The sequence below is a fragment of the Falco naumanni genome, chromosome 14 (genome assembly GCF_017639655.2).
Source record: "Falco naumanni isolate bFalNau1 chromosome 14, bFalNau1.pat, whole genome shotgun sequence".
Lineage (NCBI taxonomy): Eukaryota > Metazoa > Chordata > Aves > Falconiformes > Falconidae > Falco > Falco naumanni.
This window is the reverse complement of record NC_054067.1, coordinates 4,024,827-4,049,722: the sequence shown is the minus strand read 5'-3', so window position 1 is coordinate 4,049,722 and position 24,896 is coordinate 4,024,827. Positions and strand designations below refer to the sequence as shown.

Sequence of the window (24,896 nt, the reverse complement as noted above, 5' to 3'; positions counted from 1 at the left end):
ATCAATGCCTCCATATGTATGAGGCACGTAAAAGGATTCATGAGCTCCCTCAAAGCAGAGGCTCACCACCACACTTTGAAACACATTTCCTCACCTCTTAGATTCAGGCGTATTCCACACATGCCAGTATTTCAAGTACAAACACAAATGTCACAGCACACAGCGCTTCGCAAGTTGTGCTCATGTGCACTTCAACAAGAGTCAATAACCACCAACAACAGAGAAACGTGGACAATTCTGGACGCAGACAGGAAAATTAAAACCAGAACTTTGTCTGTTTCAGGACATGTCAGCAGCCTTTGCAGAATAAATCATATTTTCACAGAAGAACAAGAATCAGATCCTGCAAAGCTTGAGGGGCGAGGAGTGGGGGTAGGGAGGAACCTCTATTCTGATTAAGCAAGAGCACTGGCATGGCTCCATATTTTTAACTGGAAAGAAGAGGCTGAAGGCAGGAAAAAAACCATGTTCAGATCTGAAAAAGTGATCATTAGGAGCTATGCTCCAGAAGGGAACTGGGGGCGTGGGGAGGGAATCTGGCAAAGCAGAGACGTGTCACTATTCACAGGTGCTGTTACAATCAAGTCGGTTTGTCACACAGAAGGCAGCAATGTAACTATGCTGTACTGTTAAGAGCTGCCACCACTTTGTAATGCCACTTGATGGTATTCCCCTTCAACCTCCGCTCTCCTCCAGCTCTGCGTTATCCCCAGGCCCCCCACCCCGGCAGACACCTCAGGGTGCAATGAACTGTCACTGTGCTCCGTGCCCTGAAACTGTTCTTGCAGCGCACTGTTGAGCAACTGCTCAAATCCAGACGCAGTGCCAGGATACCTCCCTCCCCAGTGCCTCTCCTGCATGTATTACTGGACTCTGACACATAGTCTCAAACATCAGCAGATGTCTCTGATCTGGTTTACAGTCAAACTGTAAAACAGGGTTAAACTGCAGGGATGCAGTTACAGAAGAGACGGAGGAATCAAATGATGAAGCCACGCGTTATCTTTGAAGGGCATTTAACACAGGCATGCTTACACCTGACAGCCAGGTCTTTCGTGACACTCATGCCACAAAACCTATGACTGGAATACTGCTAAACATTCTGGAGGACTGCTTTCTGTGACCACAAATCCTGTCACTGAGAACACATGTGGAATAAACAACATTAGTACAAAATATGTAAAGCTAACACAGACTAAGTACTCAGGCAGGCATGCCCCAAGCCTCCTCTGCCTTCCAAAGGAGGGAAAACCTTCCAAGACAGGTACAGAGGTAGGGGAGGTTTCCAAGGTTCAAATCAGCAAATACAATGATGTTTTAACTCCTGAGACAACTGATCATTTTCCACCAGTTAGAAACAAACAGAAATCAGTGCCACCGTCAAGAAACACCTGTAGGTGCAGACATCGGAGCTCCCGTTCTCTGGCACCTTGGTCCCTCACACTGCCCTGAATAAGTCACCAATGCTCATCCCACACTTCCCAATTTGGCAACTGGGGAGACACTTGTTCTGTCTATTCCTATGGCTGTACCATTCCAGAACACAGTGCCTTCTTTCCTGATCCTTTTCTCTTCCATGGTGATAACCACTCCTGAAAGCATTGGAAAATTGGTGAGAAGAGTGGCGAATTGGGCCAATGGCATACAGTTCCCAGGATCACGGGGCAGGCAGTGGCCATGAGAATGCAATTCTCCACTTCCAGTCAGATACCTGACCTTTGGCACCAGAGAGTTAACGGGGATTTAATAAAGCACAGCAACAGTCCTTCCTGTGGCCTGGGACACAAGAGGGCTTTCTTGGGAAGCAGTTCAGCAGTACTGTCACACAGTGACTTTGTGTTGTCTTGCTGAAAAAGAACCAGCTCTGTCTTCCTAGAACATAAGGGTACAATCATAGCCCTTTCATAAAGAGAAGATGCAGATGAAAGCAAATCCAGAGTTTATAAAACAGAAGGTCAAGCAGGGAAACCAGGAAAGCACATGATAAGACTCTCATTCTGCAGGATCAGACTATTATTTTCCTCTATGAATAGCTAAAGAACCTTGCTTATCTCTGAAGCAAGCTTATCCACTCTTTCACCACACTGATGCCTGCCCTGGTTGGGGGATCACTGCTGTTTGCTTAATGCTGACAAAGATGTCCTTGGGATTTAATACTTTTTGCAAGGTCAGTGTTCAGTGAAAAAATTGAGACAAACTCGAGGTTTAATTAGAAAAAAGACAGACAAAATAGCCCTTCAGCAGAGTGGCTGTCGCTCCCAGGCGTTTTCACTAGAGCTGCTTGTTGTTAAAAGCTGACGACCAGGACCACCACACAGAAATATGTTTGCCCTCAGTAAGGGGTTAACCAGGACAGGTGGCCAAAGACATCCCAGGGCCAGCAGAGATAGCAGGGGGCAAGAGACTTCTCCTACCTCTTGGCAGGACACAGCTACTCCCAACCCCACTTCAGTCTGCCAGAGGGGATGGAACTCCAGGGAAAGAGCAAGATTTGACACTAATATCAATGGGCAGAAAAAATGTCCACCAACGGGGGGGATTATTTCTTCCTCTTTTTCTAACAAGCCAGCAGATTTTCCCCACAGAAAATTTCAGGTGTTTTGTGCCTTACATTACCACTTTTGATCTAAACGATGGGGTGGGGAAGGTGGTTCTAAAAAGAAGAGTCCTTCAGCTCCGCATTAGGTTCTAAAAGTGTTTCTTGAAAATGGCTCTGCAAAATCAGCCATTTTTAAATCCCTGCTCACAGACTGAGCCCTTCTGCCCGAGGGCAGTTCTGATCAACCCTTGCATGTCTTCCCCCAAAACAGGCACAGACACTGCCCCTCTGCGATGGTGTGGAGCAAACAGAAGAGGGAAGGCCACACCTCGACTCTCACGCCATGCAAGGGGGTCAAGTGCAGATGCTGCAGTAGGAAGCTGGAGATATGCTGACCCCGCTCATACTCAGTGACAGCCTGGAACAGCACAGGAACAGTGGGAGCACCTCCCTGTGTGGTGTCAGGGGCAAAGGAGGGAATAGCTGTACCTCGTAAAGACATGCTACAGCAAGGAGGCTTCCTGCACACTGAAGGGCTCTGGAAGATGCTGCACCTTCGAAACAGTCATGCTCAGCTCAGTTATTATTTTACAAGTGGCCAGAGGAACTGAGATACTAGCAAAGCCCAATGTCCTGAAACACCAGCAAAGGTTCATACTGTTGGCATAAACACATGAATTCACCCTCTGAACTTCTGGCTGGCAGAGACCAGGCACTTGTGGGGTATGATTCATCTCAGCCTAAAGCCAACATCTCAGGTATGTCAGTTGAATCACACCCTAAATACATCAACTCCTCTTCACTGCCTGTGATGGGAGTTGTGGCGACTGCCCCACATCAGACATCTGTTACGAGCATCCAATGCTTTGGGCAAGGCGAGTCCTCATAAACTGCCTTGGGCTGAGCAGCCAAAGGGCTGGTGGGGACAGGCCCTCTCTCCCCCTGGGGCTGCAGCAGGCCAGGAGGGCAGGGGACGAGACACTGACTGCCAGGGAAATCACAGCCAGCAGTCTGACACCTGTGTCATCTGTCAACAATTCTGTTAGAAAATGTCACTCTGACAAAGATGATTTTTTCTACAAAATCATGTCCAATATTTCCAGACTTTTTTCCTCTGAAGTGAAAAACAATTTGGCATTTTTGTACTACTGGTACTTTTCATAACTCATTACTGGTGTGGGGAGCGTCACAAAGGAAGGTGATATAGAAACACAGCAAAGTAAGGTCCAAGCTCATCTTTAGGAAGATCTTTTGGCACATTCACTTTTCTTTTTTCTACTCAGAATAAAATATGGAACTGTGTTACAACTTGCCAATTCCACGCTTCAGCCAGCTCTATCAGATATCCCAGGTGGGGTCAGACCTTTGGGGTTAATTTATTACTCAGCACTGAAATACAGCATTATCAGCAAACACACACCTAAGGTCTTGTGTATAATCAGCCTGGCCTGCCAGCTGCATACCACACTGCACCCCAAGAAACCGAGACTCAGTACTGCACATGAGCAGCGTGCAGTGCTCTTATTTGTTGGATGATCTTTCCGTAACGTCTCTCCTTGAAAAGTCACCCCATCCTAGGGAGACTGCATGGTAATTACACAGTGCCTTTTGTGTTCGCCAGTTTCTTAATACTGGGGTGCCACAGAAGTAACACTACCCTGTCTTTTTTCTCTTTCCCAAAGAGACTTTAAAAGTACAAAACAAGTAATTAATGTCAGATTGTTAATGACCTATCGTTGTGAGTCTGACTGGAATGAGCAAACAGAACATATTTAACGTTGCAGGTGCAGATCCAAGGACAAAAACAAAGTAGGAGAAACCCTTTACACCTCTTCCTCTCTCTCACTTATACTCCTTTTTTCATTAGAGCAGAATAAAACCCTTTTGACTACACAGACAGCCTTCCTAAGCATTTGCTCTGTCTGGCCACCACCAACCATTCTGGGTAACTGAACAAAGTATGAGCATATTTTGATATGATCTGAAACTAAAATACCGGCTCTCACCTCTCCTCAGAAAAGCTTTAGATTCACAGATCCCAAGTGTACTTATTTCAACACCAGCAAATGCAACTGCAGCGGCATCCCCCAGCTCTGTGTGCTGGGCAGCACTCCCCAGCTGCTCAGACAGCTATGCAGGCTGTCTAAAGCCAAAAAGCTGCTTGCTTGCTTGCACTAGTATAGAAGTACCAGCACCTGGACAGGCTACCCACTGCCTGTGTAGATGGCGGGAGGACAGGAACCAGGATATCACCATTTAGCTCCTTCACATTCAAGATGCTGTATAAACATTTGGGGGTGGCTGGGGGAGGCACAGCTGTACTTACTGCGTGAGTTAGTGAGGCAAGATGACTAAGTGGCCTGCTCAGAATCTGTCTAGGTAGATGACAGTTCTGGCCTTCACCTTATGCTCATATCGCAAGGCCATTTCCCTCCCAAAAAAGAAAATACTCTGTAGAGCCCGTTGCTCTAAAAGCACAATTAAGCATTCAGCCGATTAACGTAGAGTACAATACAGTTGCATGGGACAGAGAAGAGACAACCCATAAACAAACATTGGGAAATAGATCCTCACCTCTGCTCTGCTGCACAGACAAGCCCCTCTCAAGATGTTCTAACAGGCTCACCATGAGAACAAAGGCAGCTTCCACCACCTCCTAGGCATCAACTCCCTCTCCCACCCAAGAAGGGTAAGACTGAAATATTCTAGCTATTCTCCACAAATCTGTAGGAGCAGCCCCACATGGGCCCCAAAATCTGCTCTATCTTGAAGCAAGGAAGGAGAGCAAGGAAGGCACAGCTTTAGAATGGCACACAGAATCACAGAGTGACTGAGGTTGAAAAAGATCTTTGGAGGTCATCTAGTCCAATGCCCCTACATCATCATCCAGTTCATTACTGAGGATGCTGAATGAGACTGGACTAAATATTGACCCTGGCGTACAATGCTAGTTACTGGCCTTCAACCAGACTTCACACCACTGATCACCACCTTGAATGAACACAAGCACAAAGGAATGGCCTAAAATGGCATCCTTGTCTAGAGCCTAGCTCTTGCTTCACATCTCTTAGGAAGCACAAAAGCTTTCTCTGACCTTGCTATGACTGGCTGCATGGTACTTCCTCTTCTAGGAGGGGGTGAAAGACTCCAATAAACAGGAAAGCACTACAGAAATAAAAATAAACCCAAAGACTTTGGAATGCCTACATTTTTTCCAAATTCATTCTCCCCATTCTTTAGTCTCATGTCTTACTTGGAAAACTAAAATGAGAAACAGGAAAGCAACCTTCGCTCTGCTTGCTAACATTTCATTATTGAAGCTGCTGAGAGAAATGATCGCAACCAGGAGAAAAAAGAAGAAAAAACAAACATGTCATCCTGGCAAATACAGTGCTGCCTTGGTCAGCCTCGTCTGCTATCCCCTGTTACAAAGGACAGGGAACAGTACCAGCTGCGTATGAAGTAGACCACATTGCCACTGGCATCATGTTTTCTAAGAAAAGACACCCAAGTTTGTGCTTCCACAAGATTAACCCTAATCCCAGAAGTGGATACGGGTGAAGTAAAGGACAAATTCATCATGCTTAAGGGTAAAACCACTGTGTACATCTGGCTAGAGGCTTCCACTGTCCTCTTCATTACACTTGTCAGAGCATGAGAACAGATTACACTCTCCGAGGGAAAGCTACGTTGTCAAAGCTGAGAATGATTTGGTGTTCTTCTGAATTATTTGCTTATGGCTGTGAACTACTTTACAAACGCAAGATATGTGAAGCATAAAACCTCACAGCAAACCAACTAAAAGACCCCAAATATAAGTAATATTAAAAATTTGAAACATCTAGTACATTAGTCACACTTAGAAGCAGATGACATGTTTGTTTTCCTGTTAAGATGCTAGTCAACAGGACAAATAGACATAAGCATTATTGGTTGTGTACAGACAACAGCTGTTCACTTTGAATATGAAATCACTGATGTGTAATTGAGGTTTTATACTGTGGATTTTGCCTTTGACTTGTAACTTCAGCATAGCCATGCAGAGACCACAGACAATATCAATCAAGAAAGGAAAACTCTCCGTTCTCTCTGGGTAAAACTTGCTGCTAAATTTCACCAGAACCTCTCTGAAAAACAGCTGAGAAAGAGGGTATCAAGTTCACTACAGAACAAGGTCTTCTTAGACACCTCTTGGGAACTCGCCTTCTCCCCTCTCCATCAGCTACGCATCTGTGTAGTTGAGTATTTGCTGGGAGCAGCTTGTGAGCATCGTGTCTTATACTGCAGAAGTCATTCAAAGCTCTTAAGACCTGTACGTAGCTGGGCTTTATGGTTAATAAAAAAGGTAACCTGGCAGCCAGCTATACGCACATGGTTTCCTCTTATTTTTGGCACTATGTAGAGAGCAAACCAACTGATTCTTGAAGCACAAGTTAGTTCCCCATGGAACAGAAATTAATTCATTTGCTTTGACCAGAAAGTGGGTATGGGCTGATAAATGAGGGTTCTCAGCTCATTCCATTGGTGGCAGTTAGCAATATCCAGCATTTTTTTAGTATAACAAGACCACTCCACCACTGGTGCCCTACCGTTTGCTGCCTCAGATAGACCTCCTGCTGGGCAGACTGTGGCTCTTCTCTTTCCTACCTGCTCCTCCAAGAAAAATTGCAAATCATTTGCTTATACATACAAATGAACTAGCCAGCTATCTGAGATTGGAGAAACTTCCCCTTGCTACAGTGAGATTTCCTTTCCCCATATATTTTAATAAGGCACAAGTTACTCTGAAAACATACAGAGAGCTGTAACGATGAACAATAATCCTATACTGTTTCCAGTACTCCAGGCTGGAAGATGCTACCTATTTGGCTAATAAAATCTAATTTTCTATAGTGTTTTTTGCAAGGGTTATAGCTAACTGAGGGAAAAAAAAAAGAAAAAAGAAAAAACCCCAAAAAGGCGACTTGTGGGGGGACACAGTAGATTGGACAGCTAAAGCTCAGATTTTATATTGCAATTACTGTGGGTATACACCAGGCTCTCAGAAGTGAGAGGTACGGAAGACAAACTTAAATTAAGAACTGCGACACTTTGCTGAAATACTTCTGTCGATACAACAACCTAGACAGGTACATATCCACAGACTGACCCAGGAAATGAAGAATTTATTTACAGAATATACTCCTGTGTTGACTGATCTATTATTGGTATTCCTAATTGATTACTGGCATTCTTTATTAAATAGAGGGCTGATTTAAACATCACTAAGGCTGGAGTCACCTCACAGCGCTGCTTGTTATTAGAGAGCTATCAACCATAAAAAGCATGATTATGCTGCACAAACGCTTCATTTTTGTCTTTTTATAGCAAGCCGTAACTTTCATTTCAGACAGCAGCATGACACAGAGGGGCTGCTGTCTCATTCACCGTGACAGGAAATAAATGGAAAAAAGGGAGGAGAATATACTCGCATAACCGTGTATTTGCACAGAGAAGACGGCAGGAGTGGAACAATACAAACAGCACCTCCTCACAGAGAGCATCAGTTACCTTTGGGCGCTTCCATTCAACTTTCCTTGGTGGTGCTGATTGATAGAAAAGGGACCCATCCGAGGCTGGAAACTCTGGATCTTCAAAGAGCCGTCTCTGCTGGATACACTGCCCTTTCAGCTCGTGGTACTGCTGATCTCTGAAGAGTTGCACTGAGGAAGGCATATCTTTCTGTCTAGATAAGATGAATATTGATTTGTGCAAATTATGAAGGCTCTTTAAAGTCCACAGATTGCACCACTCACTGGTCTTTAACAACAGAGCACATCACTTGTTCTAAACAAGATTAATTACAGATCTCTGTTAAAAAAAAACCCAGATCATAAATTACATTATGTTAAGTAGTAGACTAGGAAACCAAAAAACCCCAAATCATCTTATACATTAGGATGGTATTTTTGGCTGAACAGAAGTCTTATCAGGAAAAACATTAGAGAGTCCAGACCAGGCACCAAACTAGAACTTTGCTTTGTCTAATTGACTGGGAAGGTAACAGAGTGGGGCTTGGCTCTCAGTCTGTACCGTGTGTGAAGGGCTGGACCATCTTTCTGTCCTACCTTCTTCTTCTGGCCACTAAAGCTCTAATTATCTACTCCAACTCTTACGCCTAAAGAAAACTAAAACCAGATTTCCACAGTTCTCCATCTTAATTTAAATGACAATACTTCAGCTGGTATTACTGTCTTTGAACTTTACGTTACATTTCAAGGCACTGAATTCCCAGAAGCAGCAAATATTTGCAAATAATTGATGAGAATTAAAAAAACCAAACACACACACACCACCAACCACCTCACAACAACAACCCCAAACTGGCTCTCAGGCCTTAGTCCCCAGAACCACAACTATTTAACCTGGGAAGTTTACGGTCACAGCCATGGAGCTCAAATAAATTGCTTAAACACATCCTACAAATCAGAAATCCAGCTACAGAAATCATCCAGGATAGTCTGAGGGACGCTACCTCTATTTCAAGAGAGGAGGTGAAGAGAATATTTGAACTTACTCTTTTTGGAACACTCCTGTGCATCAATTCCTCTCCTCTTCTTTCCCACCAGGGGTTAGAGATGCATCTCCTCTTCCTCGAGTTATCTACAGCAATAAAGACAAACGCAGGTTATCCTGATGTCAGATCATAAGAATTAAACATGGAAACAACGGAGCATGGCATCACACTCTCCTAGCAGCCTACTTGCTGTGTCCCATTGCACTGATCTCAGTTCATGCTCCTTGAGCTGCTTGCAGCAAGGAACTGGATGAGATCCACAAATTTGCAGAAAACTAAACCAAGCTAGGCACAAGCTTCTCCAGGCATGCAAGCGAGCACAACAGGCAAACCAGAGAAGAGTAACGAGGAACACTTGGAAATGCCAAATTTACCATGGTCTTTGTTCTTGTGAATAAAAGTTACTGTGATCAAAATAGCCTGGGGATGGTTTTAACTAAACTCACTCACACACGCTCCCCTCACTCCCTTCCAGAACTGGGTTCCTCAGTGAACAGCGTTATCCAGATTCAACAAAACTAACCTACACTGAAATTAACTGTTCTAAACCAAAATTCACTGATACTATGCCATTTTTAGGAATTTCCCTTTCTTGAGGGCTATTTTCTTGTTGATTATCTCCCTCAAAAAAAAAAAAAAAAGTCACAAGGCATCTCACTTGGCAGATGGCCTCCCAAGACAAGGAAAAGAGACCTGCTTCCCCCCACAAACAATTCTTCAAATGCAAGTGCAGAACAAATTCTCAATTATACAAGGATAGCTCAAGGACAAAAAAAAAAAAAAAAAAAACCAATAAAAAAATAATAGTTTGGGTAATTTGGGTGTGATATAGATTATTTCATGCTAAGAGGCATTCTCGCCTATTAAAAATTCCCCATGAGCTAACTAACATTCTAAACTGCGCCTATTTGCAAGACACGCTTCTTTTTAAAATAGCCCCTGGGCGATAAGGTTTTCAGCTGTCACTGCCTAATTCACAGAGATAGGTCTTTAATGACCTCATTACCCCACCCCTTCTCCCCTTCTATCTGCCAGACTGGAATGCAAGTCCTTCCAGGATTAACACCCCATTACACAACAGCCAGTCTTGTAGCAATGCGCAGAAATTGGTCAAAAAGCAGAGCACAGGAGATGGGGCTGCCACCGGCCTCAGCCCGGGCTCCCCGAGGCAGTGCTCGCCAAGGGGAACGCTAACAAGGAGGCAGCGTCTCCGGCCAGGCTGGTAACCTGTCCCTCTCCCGGATCCCTGTGCCATCCCGAGAAAATGACTGGGTGCATGTTTTGGAAAGGGACCAGCTGCCATCTGCCCAGCGGACACCGAGCTCTGGAGCTGAACCCAAGTCCCATCACCATCTAGAGAACTAGTAGGAGCTGATCAAACCCACCCTTTCAAAACACAACAGAAGTCTCTTTTTCTTGTTGAAAAGTTCACAGTAAAGAACGTCAATGCAGTTTCTAGAAAATAGCCTAGTGGTTTGAGCACTGAGGATGGAGGACCCCAGCCAAGCCCCCTCCTCTCCTGGGGTGTTCATCTACCAGGATATGACCTAACCTGGCTGAGGCTGACAGCAGGCACCTGGCTCCCACTCCCAGGTTTGTTTTGGAAGCAGCTCCCGGTTTTTGACACTCAGCTGAACCTCGAAGCTTCCAAACTAGGAACCATACTCTCACCTCCGTTCTTGAGCTCACAGTACGCAACAGCACAGCTCCCACCGCTCCGCACCCAACAGCTTTACCTCGGGCCCAGCTGACAGGAGGTACAGGCGTGCGGAGGGAACGCCAAGCACGGCTTGGCCGCCGCTCTTCCCAGGGCTCCCTGCGCTGTCATGCTATGCACAGTGTAGCAAAGGTCCTAAAAATACCGCACCGCAGTTCAGAGACCTGCTGCTGCTGCTCTGTGGAGAGAAAGGGACTGCTCCAGGGCAGGGACAGCACAGAGGGGAAGGGGGGATAAAAACCCCCAACAGCTGTACAGGTCAGCCATTCTTACATTTTTGTAAGATTTCCCTTACATTTCCCTGACCATATACAGTTACAGTTTTGCTTTGTATCTTTTCCAGCCCCTGAGCTGAGCTCCCCAGTGCTTCACCTCTCTGGGCAGCACAAGGGCTCCACAGCTGCCCCCAGGGTTTCCATAGCAATCCATGGCAATCCCCCTTGATATCAGCAGGGGTACAGGAGGCCTCACATCTCTCAGCTTTCAACCACTGAGCTTTGAAGTCTTTCTCTGATCCCCCTTTTTTTCCACTGAGATTCCTATTTTGATTCGAAAAAGGATTTCAGCAGAACAGTGAAGACAAGGCAGTGCAGGTCCCCTTTTCAGTCAGGGTCCACTCGCAGGGTCCCCTCCTCAGCCTGACAGGAGAAGCATGACATCTTTACTTACAGTTAATACTCAGAGATGCTTTCCCCTGTCACAGCCAGCCAGAGTACAGCTAAATCACATTCAACACAGTGGCAAACGCCAGCTCCCGGCACTATTAGCAGCCTTAAATTAAAGGGACATTCACTTCAAATCCAGTTCTTCACCAGAGCATTAAGATGAGTGTCAAGTATTATTTCCACTACCCAACGGTATTTATTTACACTTACATTTTCCTGTCTTAACCTTTCTCTTCCCAGCTGCTACACAGAAGATCCACAACAAACACGACGGACTAACCATCCAAACAGGCGAGTAAGGGAAAATTACACCATCACTACCATTAAATTCATGCAATAAGCACACAAAAACTAACAGAAGTCATCTCAGCCCGTTTTTGTTACTGTTTAACTAAGCAACACGCAGGGTAACAAGTTTAAGAGAGAAGTTACGGCGGCTCTTAAGCCAACTGCACTCGGCAGCAGTGAGCCAGCTTGCAGGCAAAAGCATCCCTCCTGCTCCCATCCCCGCAGGAGGGGCACAGGGACGGCAGAGCTGGGTTTGCCTTAACAAAACCCAGCGCTTTCACTCCCAAAAGCAAACACTGCCAAGCAGCTGCAGCGAGCCCTCTGTTCTAAGTGAAACTCCTCTTCAAGGGAGAAGTTTGGTGTGTTGTAACAACATAAGTTTTACCACGCATCCCGCTCCTCTGTTCCAGTTGCAGGACTTGGGAATTTCCATGCACAACACCAGGACTAAGAGGGCAAAGTGCATTTCAGGCAGTGTTTAAGGCCGCAGCTGAACACAGTTTGCACATGAAACTGTTCCTTCCCTTCCAGTAAGTGGATCCTGAGATGAAACTGCCCAAGCTCAGGCACACCCCAGGCTCAGGATTGCATTCCTGCTGTTCCAGGAAGACCACGGAGGGATGCCAGAAGGGATACACACAGCATATGCCGTATCTTGGGGCAGCATCCCTGTTTTAAGATTATTATCCACTTGCAGGTACCAAGCTTGCTTTTGTTTCATGCAAACAGTAGCCTTACCAATAATAATAACAACCAACACCTGGTCCTTGGGTTTCTCTTTTTTTTTTTAACTGCAGTTGTGCACCAGTCCTGACAATGCACAAAACCCTCCCAACCCTAAACTGTTCTTTCAGTACTGACATCACCAAACCTCAAAGCCACTGTTTGGACTGCAAAAGCAAAACAAGGACTCAAGTATTTAACTGTTAGCAAACATAGTTTAGTATTTTTCCAAGTATCTCTTTCTTCAAACTCATAGCTTGCTTCAGAGCAATCAAATCAGTGAGTGCTTCCAAAAAGCAGCCCTGCAGCCAAAAGCTTTAAATTACTCTGAACTCATTTTCTGTAAAACTAATTAAAGACACTTCCAGGGCTCCAGCTGGAAAAGGTTATTGCCTTCTCTTTTTGTGCAGAATGATCACAGGTCCTTGCAAAGCAGTGACTTTGCAAATTTGTATTAAGAATGTGGGGGAATTTAAAGAAGTTGAAAAGTTTCCACTTCACATATGCTGTGGTTTTGTGATCTTGGCTGTTCCACTGCTACCGATGCATCAGAAGCATGAGTGCCCATAACACAGAGCATCGTTACTGGAGAAATTTACTCATCCAAATTCTCTAAACAGTTCAACATGCTTACTGCACTGGGAGTCTTTATGCTGGATCGGGTATCCTCTCTTCTTCTGCATAAGCCAATATAAAAGTACAAAGTCAGTATTAAATCTGTAACGTGTAGATATGCAATTGCATTAGTAAAAGTGTATTCAATTTGGATCAAATTTGCTGCACAGGATAATTTAATAGCACCCGGTCCAATATTAATGACCATGGTCCCAGGGCTTCTCAGTTGTTTTGGATGGCAATACTCTCCCATCCTGGCCTGGATGAAATACCAAGTTGTATTGTATGCTCTGGGCTCTAGGGATACCATGACTGTGCAGCTTTAGCCCTTCTTTCATCCAGCTTTGGGATTTTTTGAACAAAATAAGGTTAATCTGACTGTTTTATGGCCTGTAACTCAGTACTTTAACAGGCACATGTAAAGGTTTCTCTGTCTAGCTCAGCTCAAGGATTGGCCAAGGGAAGGAGACACAAGCATTTGTCTTCTCATAGAAACAGAAAGGTGCCAACATTGTTCTGCTGTGCAGTTTTGCCATACTTAGCACTACAACTGAGAGAGGAAAACTCACATATTTTTGTCTGAGAATATCTGCCCACATCCTACCACTTCTCAGCAGAAACACAGGGGAGACTAACAAGACACCAGGAACAGGACTGGCCATAATCTGTTTGCTTTCATGGACAGCATCAAGGACTGGCAGAATCATCTGGCTACAAGCCAAAGCTTTACTACAATAAAATTAATCACAACACTCGTACTGCAACATCACAGTGCTTTACCAGGCTTTTCTTTCAGGTCTTACTGGGACAGAGACACTTCAGCTGGGAGCCAGAATGCAGTTTGTACTGCAAAGCCTGTGTCCAAGCAAGAGGACTCAGGAGGGTGGGTAGCAGTTCAGGACCAAGCCTGCCCCCCCCCGCCCCCATAAGCCCGGGAGCCAAGCAGGAGCTCCGCCAGGAACCCAGTCATTGATTTTCCTAGTTTGTTCTCTCTCTCACCTCTCTTCTAGTCCGTTCCTGGTGAGGTAAGATGCAAGCCCGTTCTGGCCCTTCAGGGAAGGAGTGCTGGAGTCAGGGCTCTGCAGCCCTTTGGGGGGTGAGGTGCTGGCTAGCTGCATGCTGCAGCCCCTCCATCCCACAGGAAGAAACACAGCTGCTCCAGCGTTCAGGGGCACACACTGATGGTGCTGGGGCTGGACAGGCGGAGCAAACAGCACCTGAGAAAAGCTGCACTTACTTACAGGTGATTATGCCAAAGGGGTAGGACTCCATCTGGCATGAGCAGAAGGAGTCCAAATTTGTAGGGCTGATGGCCAGGGGTGCGTGAGATTTTTTCAACTTGAGAATGAGCAAAATCAACACGCATGCATGTATAGGATTACTGAGAAGTACAATGCTGAGTTCACAGTCAAAATCACTCAAAAGTCCTGAGAGAACACACTCAGAGAAGGTAAACTCTGGTTTTACTCCCTCTCTCCCCTCTTTGCCTTTACTGAGAGTATATCCCAGTGTAGCTGCCTGTGAAATAGCTTTTAACAATTTTCTCTCTCCCATTGGGCAAAAGCAAAAATTTTAAAAGGAACGGGGTCACCAGCAGGGCAGACTTTTGCCTTCACCTGATCAGTTTTCAGGTGAAACCTTCAACAGCTAAAATGTTTAAAGATCACTGCCAGCTGAAACAAGCCCCCAGGGCTCCTTTCCTTCAGTTCAACTAAATGCTGTAAGAACAAGGCTACCAGGAGCTGAGCCGAGCCACCCTCCCAGCCCACCTCCCCCTGCTGCAGGTGTGCCCGGCGGGGAAGGGCTGCAGCTGGGTGCCAAGGTCAGTCTCCCAAGGGGACCCCAGCAGAGTGGCTCTGTTAACACCAAACAGGGAACACTTCTGGGCAAGTGCTCTCAAGCAGAGGCTACTGCTGTCAAAAAGCAGCACGTGCTACCCTGCTGCCTTCAACTGAACTAGAAAATGGGGTGTTTTGCACCCGAGTTTTGTGTGGCTCTTGGTCCTGTCCCACATGCAACAAGCAAATGGTTGGAAGGCCTCGTGCGCCAAGACCTGAGGGAACCAGCCAGAGGCACAGCTTGTTTGTCAGCCACATCTGGAAAGCCACAGTGCACTGAGCAGCTCTGCTGTACTGAGCACGTACCAAGTTAAGGACACACGAAGTCCACAAGCTATAGGCATATGCGGCACTTAACAGTTTAGGCATTAAACTGTAGCTTGACTCAAGCTTTTTAGACTACACCTTAGCCGTAAGGTCCCAGCGTTTTGCCTCCATCCCCACTGCAGATGCTCAAGTCCCTTGCTAGATCTCAGCCAGCATTCAGAAATTCAAACCCCTCCACACATCTGGATCCTGAGGGTCTCCGACTCCTGGACCGGCCAGGGTGACAGTACAAGGATGAATATATGGCAATACAGATCAACATGTGCACATCTGCCTGCAGCTGACAAGCAAGATTAAAATTTTTTCTAAACAACCATGCATCAGCACTGTGAGCATGCACTAACTTTTCAACAGGCTTCAGAAGCAACTACTCTGGGTGGCCATTTCTGCTTCAGGACAGCAATTGCCACTTGCTCATTTTATGCTGCCACTTGGTTTTTCTAGTGGAAGGATTCCTCTTTCGGGCTGCGTATATTGCACAGCATCCAGTCTTTGTACAGCTTCACCCTTTAGTTAAACCAATCTCTCTTTTTAGCAAGGACACAAAGTGGCTAGGGGACACATTTTTAAGGATATGCAGGCAGACAGGACTTTCCGAAGTGCTCAGGTGTCTGCATACTTAAAAAAAACCAACTTGATCCTCAGTGGCTTCCACTATAGTCTCAAGAGCAGACAGATCTGAAGCTAAGTACAGAGAGGTACAATTCCAGTTTTGAAATTAAAAAAAAAAAAAGTTAGTGTGGTAAATGCTAATTGTTACAATTAACATTAATACAAGTCAAGAGGTCTATAACAAGCTCTGAAGAAAATGCTAACAGCAATGTCAGTTGATCCATTCAAGCTAAGCTTTTGTGCTGAAACCACAGGAAACTACTTTCTTCAGAATTCCAGTCTCTCTCCATTCTGCCTTTTCATAAAAGTTAATAGGTAACCCCCTATTAGGCTATTTTATGTATCCACTTATCTATTACTTTAGACACAGTATAAAAATCTCTCCTTCACAACAACAACGGCAAAAAAAATGTAAATACCCACTTGAATATCACAATGAAAGAATCCACAGCAAGAACTGACAGTATTTTGGAATATCAGACACAGTGTGAAGAATTGAACTGTATGAGCACTGAGATCAAATCGCACTTTATCAGCCTGGCCCCTTTACTCAGTGTAACTGCTAAATGATGCCTGCAGAGAGAAGACTAGCGTTAGACTGGTTATCCCAGTAGAAACGAGAGCAACCATGCTTTTGCAATAATTCACAGTGAGTGCTTGGCTCAGAGTTAGCATACAGTCGAGATGCAACTTGATGAAAGAAATGTACATTACTGCAGTAGACAACAGTATTTTCTCACTGTGCTAGCTGAAGGGCTCGTTACTAGTAATACAGAGTTTTCCCCTGGTGAGAAGGGCGCAAATCAAGTAAACAGCGGTTTACAGGCTACCTCTGGCACTTACCTGGCCGAGGGTTGTCCCTGCTCTGAGCACATCAAACTCCAAACTGACTCCTGCAAACAAAGATCCCCTGTGCTTCTCAACCTGGGACTCTTTGGGCTGTACCAAGATCACATCACCAGGGGGGTGTGTTTTGGGATGACCCTTCCAGTGGTGAGTCACAGGGACACCAGGAAAGCTCCCGAGCTGACCCAAAACGCAGAGCTTTCTTTACTCCCGGTAAACCGTTTGTTAGCTGCGACTGCAGCTCTAACTGCGAATAAACTTTTAAAGGAGATGAGGCAAGGCTGTTTGGCAAGAGCTGCAGGCATTTTTTTTTGTATGGAAAACAGGGGAGATTAATGTGCACCATGAAAAAAAAAAATAAAATTCCTTATTAGGCTGCACACTGCTCCTGACTTGCATAAAGCCAGTGTCAATGCCTCTGCCCCAGTTCGTCCCTTCCGATAACGGCCTGGCCAGGCCGCAGGGAAGAATCACACATGGCTTCTGCGGGACCTGCAGCCAGATGGGGTCACGCAGATCAGAAGACGCAGGCAAACCCAACGGGTGGCTTTGTGCCCCTGACTGAGCACTGCAGTGAGCCTGTAGCAGCCCCAGGGATGGCTCTCGCATGCTGCTGGGCACTTTCTCCTGGCTTGACTGTTCACAGTCTACAACTGTCCAGTTTTGTTGCTCCCATTTCACTTGTAGAGAAGCAAACAACCTGAATGAGGAAAAAGCCACATCAGGGAGAGCCACAGAAGAGACTCCAGAGGTCCCCAGCCCCAAGGAGGCTGAGCTGCTCCCGGGCTCTGCACCACTGCAAACCAGCTTAATCTCTGATCCTCCATGAACCTGCCCATCCTCATGCAAGCACTCATCCTGCCTTGCCCCTCTCCCTGTGCAAGTAAAGGAAGATAATATTGCTTCGCAGGGGTAATGACATAGGGTAGAACTTGGAAAACAATAAATTTATCTGTGCTGTGGGTGGGGGAAAAAAAAAAAAAAAAAAAGAGGGCAAAAGTAAATTCTTAAGAAATGGGTTTTGTGAAACAAACTGTTCCGTACTCCATGCAGCCCCAATTCCCTTTTGGGTAAATCCTAAACATCTGGACTAATCTGACATGAAATTTTTCTCATTTGAGGATTATAATACCTTTATTTTACCATTATGTGGGGTTTATTTATACTTTAGTAAATGTAGTCCTATTTTTGAACAAGCACCATTTCAGAACACATTACAAAATTTCATTTGTACCACTAGTCTTAAATATTCCCCCAATTTGCTTCCTCCATTTAATCCTCCTTATTTTAGCACAACTGGTCCAAGTTTACAAATAGGTCCACTCCCTCTCTCAAACCTTGCCATTCAGCAAGTCTCTGATTTGCCTGAAGGCATTTGGGTCTCAGGGGACGAGCTACATCCGGAATACACTCCGAAGATGAAGTGTTAAGCAATATCATAAATTTCCGTACTGCAAGGTTCGCCGCAGGACTGTTTGCTCTCTTATAAAGCACTTGTCCGACTTTCTTTCCAAGGCATGCTGAAATTTAGACAGAAAGTCCCTGGAAGCCACCACTGTAGCTTTAACATTTAATGAGTAAAAAAGCCCAACATACTAAAGTCATGTGTTTTCAATTCATGATTGAGCAAGTAGACTAGAATTTAAGTCATAATAAAAAGCTGACGTCTGCCTATATACACACCATGCACACTGCGATTCATTTGCACAGTTGAGGGAAGAACGTGACAAATCCCACGTGAGTACAACAAAATTCTAGTTTTTGCAAGCTGATAATAAATTTTCACAGCTTATATAGATGTGCTCTCACAGCACATGCCTTTGATCCAATGTGGAACAAAACCACATGAACTTTTTCATATGAGTATTAAATCTGGTGGTGTAATCCAAGAATTGTATGCAATTTGTCTGGGCTAAGAAGGAACCCTTGCAGGAATTCTTGTCAGAAACAGGAATTCCTTTAGATGGGCAGCAAGACTGCCAAGGGACAATCAGACTGCTCTGGTCTCACTGCAGAACCATAGCACAAAACCCCTGTAATTCAGCAGGACTATGCCAAAGCATTCAGACAGACATGTTCACATGCACTACTACACACTCACATGCACTATTACACACACGCACTACTACACACTCACATGCACTGCTGTGGTCTGGAAAGAGGTCTCACTTATTGTGGACAGTTTGACCTTCCAACACAGTACCTGAAATCCTTGGATGTTCCCAGCAGCCTTTAGCCTCCCTGTTGGAGTTGTCCTGAGTATCATCATCGCAGGCTCCTCTAGGCCGGTTGACGTCAGTGACTGTGTTGCATCTCCAGGAGTCCCTAATTTCCCCATTGCTATCTTGCACAGCCTGCTAACACCCCTAGAGCAGTGCCCCACCACACTCTCCCCTTCTCTGGGCTTGCTGTTTTCCAGACCTCAGCAAGGCACCTTCAGTAGGCAAATGAGAGCCTAGAGCTGGTCCTCTGTGTAGGGGCACATCACAGCGCACGTAAACAACAGAACTTGCTCCTTCTCAAGGCAGTGGTTCCCACAGGTCTGTACCTTCAGCACATAGCTCTGCCCCTATGCTCAGAACCCACCCATAACTCCATAAATACATGCCCTTCCCTACAAGGGGACACCTTCCCGTCTGCCCAACCCTGCATCCACAAGCAGCTCCAACACCCCTCAAGCCCAGCCACAGGAACCACTCCTCACCCCGCTGCAGCACGTGGCCCGATCAGGGCTTTGCCAGCTGTGTCCAATGTGGAATCACTCACAGCTGCAGAGAGCACACAGCTCCCCGCTACCACCAGGCAGCTTATTTATTACACAACTGACAGAGACCATGAGGGGCTGTGTTGACCCAGCCAGTGTCCTCTGGCTCTGCCTTCCTGTGGGGCCGTCTAGCAGGTTTGATAGCAGGATATGGGCTTACCAAGGCAACGGGCAGCACTTCCAAACAGTTATTATAAGTGGTTAAGAGGTGTCCCAAACAGGAATGCTAGTGGGTATCAGCATGAATTGTGGCTACTAGAATAGATAAACCATAGTGATCAGACAAGAAACTGTTCCTTTGGGAGCAACTTGACCCTTGATCCCAAGCAGTAAGTGTGGCACATTTCCCATTTGCATCTGGTTCAGCTAATCTGGGGCTGCCCTGTCTCTGAAGTCCAAACAAGGCAAACACCAGCGAGATCGTAACAAGCCTGAACAATGCCCAAAGTTGGTGGTAGCAGCAGGATTTGAACAGGGTATGGTCCAAAGCCACCCCATTTTATTAATTCAGTATCTGCAGCATTCTGCCATCTAGAACCAAGTGTTCTTCCTCTCTTCCCACCCAACCCTGATCCAGGAGAGCTACTCTTATGGAAACACTCTCTTCACAAAGTAGGACGCAATAGCAGGGTCTTCTTCACACCAAAGGACTTTTTGCTTTCACAGTTCAGCCCGGTTCCAGATTGCTTTGCTCCAACAGCTGTTCTCACGCCTGTCGGAAGAGCTGTTACTGCAAGGTGTCTAGGTGGCTTTGCCCCACTCATGCCTATTTACCACAGAAGCCCGCAGCCTGCCCACCACCTTAACACACTCCACTGTCAGGTTCTCACATCCCACCAGAGCTACATTCATCTATTATACACTTAATTTCATGGGGCAATTTGTTAATAAAACATTAGGTGGTTTCCAGCAGTGACTCTACTTAAATACCACATGTTTACTCTACTCTTTCTAATTTAAGCAGTTTTGCACAAAGAGCCCAAGAGGCAGAATCTGAAAACTAACCAAGGTTCACCAAAAAAACCCTTTCAGAGTTGTGTATCCAGCTGAGGTGTGATTTGTCTCAACAACAGCATTTTGACTCTGGATCACTCATCCCTTGCATCTTGGGATTTTGGTAATAGCTTCCTTCATACTTACTTCTATAGCGTAAATGACGGGAGGGCTTAGAGCAAGGGACCAGACCCACACTGGTGGTTCAATGGCAGTGAACCTTCTGTACCGCATGGAGTAAAAGGAAGACAAAACTTAAAACAGAGAGCACAGAAGGGGCTATTCCTCACCCCTGGCTACAGCTGTCAGAGCTTTTTGCCTCCTCAGTGTACAGGGTAGGATTTATCCCTCAACTACCCTAACCACAACTATTTAAAAAAAAAAAAAAAAAAAAAAAAAGAAAAAATTATAAACCTTGAGAAATAAAAGGCCGAATTCTGCAACTCGGTGACAGGAATGATTTTAAAGGAAGTAGGGAAAAACAAGGCAGCATGGCCTTCTCAGGTTCCCTGGAGGAGCAAGATTTGAAGCAGGTGTTCGGAGCTGTGTTTCAGGCAGGCTGGTCACCGGGCAAGGAGACTGAAGGGGAGCAGGGGGACGTGGCTCCAGGGGGGAGAGGGGCCTGAAGGGGAGCAGGGAAACATGGCTGCAGAGCAGACACAGCCTGAGGGAACGGCCCCAGGGCTTTCACGAACAGGCCCGGGTTGCCCTTCAGCGCCCAGCTCTCCCCCCGGCCCCAGCAACAGAACGGCTGCTCAGCCCTGTGGCGAGGCCATGGCTGCACCCCCAGACCCCTGCCAGGCCCTGAGGAGAGGCGCGGACATCGTGTGCGCCGGCAGGGCGCCCTGAGCGGGAAAGGCCCCGCGGGCGCCATCTCCTCAGCCGGGGCGAGGGCCGGAGGCGGCCGGGCGCCCTGACCGCAGCCGGAGCCGCCCTCAGCGCTGGGGGGTAGGGCCGTCCCGCACCTGCCAGCTGCAAACCCTGAGCAGCTCTGAGGGCTGCTTAGCCCTTACACCTAAGGGCTACACCTTCCCTACCTCCCTGCTGCCCCAGAGACCGCTCAGGACCGGGGCTGCGAGGCGGGTCCCTCCGGCCGCCGCTCCTCTGGCCCGGCCCCAGCCCCTGCCGCGGGGGCCCGGCGAGGGCTGGGCGGCCCGGGGGGAGCGCGGCGCCCCGGCCCCAGGGCTGACGGCGGGGCGGGGCTGCGCGGTGCCGCCGCTGGCCGCTAGGTGGCGGCCTCGCCCAACGCTGGGCGCGCGGCGCTGGCGCCAGGCGGCCCCGCCTCGCCCGCCGCCATTTTGCTGCCGGCAGCGCCCGGCGTAGGTGGCCGAGGCCGGCGGGGAGTTGCCTCCTCTGCGTGGCGGTGCCTTGGGTGCTGCCAGCCTTGTGAAGGGCCAGGAGAGCCCTTCATCGTGTGGGCATCGAGTTCGGCACAGCCGGGGCCTGGGCTGTGGGCGTGTTGTGTGTGAGCAGGCAGGGCCCGGCGGTGTTCGGAGGGGAAGAGGGCGCAGGGAGCTGAGGACGCGCTGTGGCCCCTTCCACAGGCGGCTGCCGCCTTGGGCCAGCCACGGTACCTGCGTGGCCCCGTGAATGAGGCAGATGTTTCCTCACGAGTGACCTGGCAGGTGCTCTCCGAGGGCTGTGGCATTCCCGCAGGCAGGCAAGGACCTGCCCTGTTCTTAGAGGCACGGGGCAAGCGCGATGTGCTGCCGTCAACCATTCGAGTAGGCAGGCATCAGTCATGCTGAAAAACACATGAAGAGAAAACTCCCCAAGGAACTTTTCAGAAGACAGGGGTTTCCTTCTCTTTGAATTGCCATTTGTATTCTGAGTGTTGTGTAAACATTAAATATTTAAAACATTGCCTGTAGCGCTCTTGTTTCTCAGCGGGATATGGATAAAGCCGTTCCTGTCTCAGGGTCATGAGAAAAGCTCTGAAGGCTGAACTGTTTTCCCTTCTCCGTCTGAGCAGCTGAGACCTCGAGGAGCAGTGCCCTTCTCAAACAGGCTTAAATCAAAGCCTCGTTTAACGTGAGGAGGAGGTGGAAGGGGATTCGGTCACATCTGTACCGTCACTCACGGTCTGCGGGATGCTGCTGCTGCAGGAACTCATCTGAGCCTCTCCAGAGCCACGCTGCGCCCCCGGCAAAAGGCCCCAGGCAGCACGCTTTAGTTTTCCCAGGTACAACACTTGCCCTAGAAATGCTCCTGCAGCTCGCATCTGCTCTGGAGCCCGTGAGGTTTTACCTTGAACGCTTGACTACACAATGACTTTTTTGTTCTTTGATGAAGGCCTGTCTTCTTGCAGTTTCAGATCCCAGCTCTGCTACTGATAGTGCTGGTGATTCCAGGTGCTGGTAACTCTTAGCAGCTATTCACACAGGTGAAACTCCTTTACATAGTCTGGAGTAGTGATTATCCTTCCTGCTGGCACCTGGAATCCAAAGAAATTCTAAGTGCACTTTGGGCACCTGCCCTGTGTTTTGGCTGTGGCCCTGGGTGGCTCCCCAGGTCATACGGAAACTGGGACCACATCAGGAGTTGAAACCAGTTCTCCTGAGTTGTAGCCTACTGGTCTAATTAGTCTTTTCCTAGTGCTGTTCCCTGACATTTTTAAAGTCATGGCTGATCTACTTTTCTGACCAACAGCAGAGTATCTCGAGCCATTTAGATGTAAAGATTTAAGGATATTAAGGGCAGGCTTGTTTTTCTGTATCTAAATCTGTGTCAAGGGGACAGAAAGGTGTTTTTTAGTTTCTGCTTTAATGGAATAAGCCATGAGGGGGGTGCCGCGCTTGCCCATGTGTGCCTGGGAGCCTGTTCCGCAGTACTTTGTCATGAGGCACTAGCATAAGGAATTTGTCCTTTTAAAGGAGGCAGGAGGAGGGCACAGGAGGACACATTTGCCCTTATTCTCAAGTTCACCAGCATGTAACTGCACTGCCTCCCCTTTCAGTTCCCCGTTCCACCCAAAGGACAACCTATTAATTTGCAGGGCTACAAAAGCTTGGCCTCATCTCACTGCATTTGGCTCATCTTCCTGCTGCATGTGCACAGTAGTACGTGGGTGGGCGACCTCATTTGAGAGTTGATTTCATTATAGATCAAGTGTGTTCCTCCCCTCACGTATCTCATAGTTATCTTCTTCTCTGATGAAGACTTCTTAATTAAAGCATGAACAATTTGTGACAGAACAGCATCTTTCAAAGATTTACTTTCCTGGGTGTACAAATGCATTGTTCTCCAAAGGCCGGGCTGGTAATCCGTTAATTTAAAATCAAGGCTTTATTGCTGCATCCTGCTGTAGATGCTGGTTGCCTTTCTAGGCAGTATAGCAAGAGTCATAATTTACAGGCTGATTGCAGATTTGGCTGTGTATGCATCTTCAGTGAGAATTTTTCTGGTTATTTCAGTCAGGCTGCTGCACTGTGCTAATATAGCTTAGGTTGGCTTTGCTGCCTTATTTTTCAGTAGGGAATGGCATCTTTGTACCCCTCCTGTCCCCAAAAAGAGCAACCAAGTTCCCCTGTTCCGCCAGCAGTTGAAAATCTGAGGAGAACATACTACTTGTGGGAAGAAGGTCTTTCTGGTTGCTCTCCACGAGCCTCGGCAGTGTCACAGTGATCCTACCCTGTGTCCCAGAGGCACCGAGGTCACAGCAGTGCAGCACTGCAGCAGCCAGCTATGCAAGGGAGCCGTGCTGCCTTCAGGACCCAAGCTAGTGCTGCTGTGCTGCTGGGCTCAGCTCTCTGCACCATGTTGCGCTGTATGACGTATGCAGCCTCTTAGTCATGTCTTCTACGTCCAGATTTTCATGAACTTTTAAGGCAACTAAAGATGCAGTTCAGCCTAAGGGGACTGATAAACCGTTGATATAATTAAAGTGGTGCCGCTGGGATGTTTAGACCATTAACGTGTTTTCGCAGCTCTCTGGAGGATCTCCTCATGGTTACGAATGCTCATATCCATTCAGACATCTCTGCTTTAGAAGGTGGATGAACACTGACTGATGCGCTGTCTAGAGAGCAGCAAGCAGCCAGCCTGTGGTGACAACCTCTGAAAGAAACTTTTTAAATTGTAAGGTTTTATGACATATGGTGAAAGGGTGCACCACAGAAGGTGGTCAAACTCATGATTTGTTGCCCTGGGCTCAAGAAGACCAAGATCTGAACACAGATGCTGAACATCATTTCCAGTGATCTAAACCGCTCCTCAGTCTCCACATACCATTAAAAGCAGTAAACCTGCTGTGAAACCTCTGTGCTGTGAGTGGCAGCCTGTGTCACCGAACTGACACCTTGCCAGGGACCTTCAGAAAGAACCTTTTTCTCCTCAGCTCCGGTTGCCTTCCTGGCTGTCACTCTCTCACGGTGACTAGAAGAACAGAGGTTTAACCAGCCTAATGGCATTTCC

At 47.1% G+C, this 24,896-nt stretch overlaps 1 protein-coding gene across 4 annotated transcripts in view; it reads right to left on the bottom strand.

Annotated features, from left to right (window-relative positions):
- The window catches only part of CAPN6 (calpain 6), a 66,575-nt gene extending 49,791 nt beyond the window's left edge, over positions 1-16,784 (bottom strand). Inside the window, exons 1-3 of one of the 4 annotated variants that reach the window (XM_040614414.1) lie at positions 16,724-16,784; positions 9,096-9,181; positions 8,090-8,264 (exon numbers count right to left, since the gene is read on the bottom strand). In XM_040614414.1, coding sequence (XP_040470348.1) covers positions 8,090-8,254 — 165 coding nt within the window. In that variant the 5' untranslated portion in view covers positions 8,255-8,264; positions 9,096-9,181; positions 16,724-16,784. Of the gene's footprint in view, positions 1-8,089; positions 8,265-9,095; positions 9,182-10,647; positions 10,748-10,831; positions 11,043-11,687; positions 11,873-16,723 lie in introns of those variants that run through there. The other 3 variants (XM_040614411.1, XM_040614412.1, XM_040614413.1) reach the window with 3 other exon arrangements.
- Positions 16,785-24,896: the final 8,112 nt, after the last annotated feature.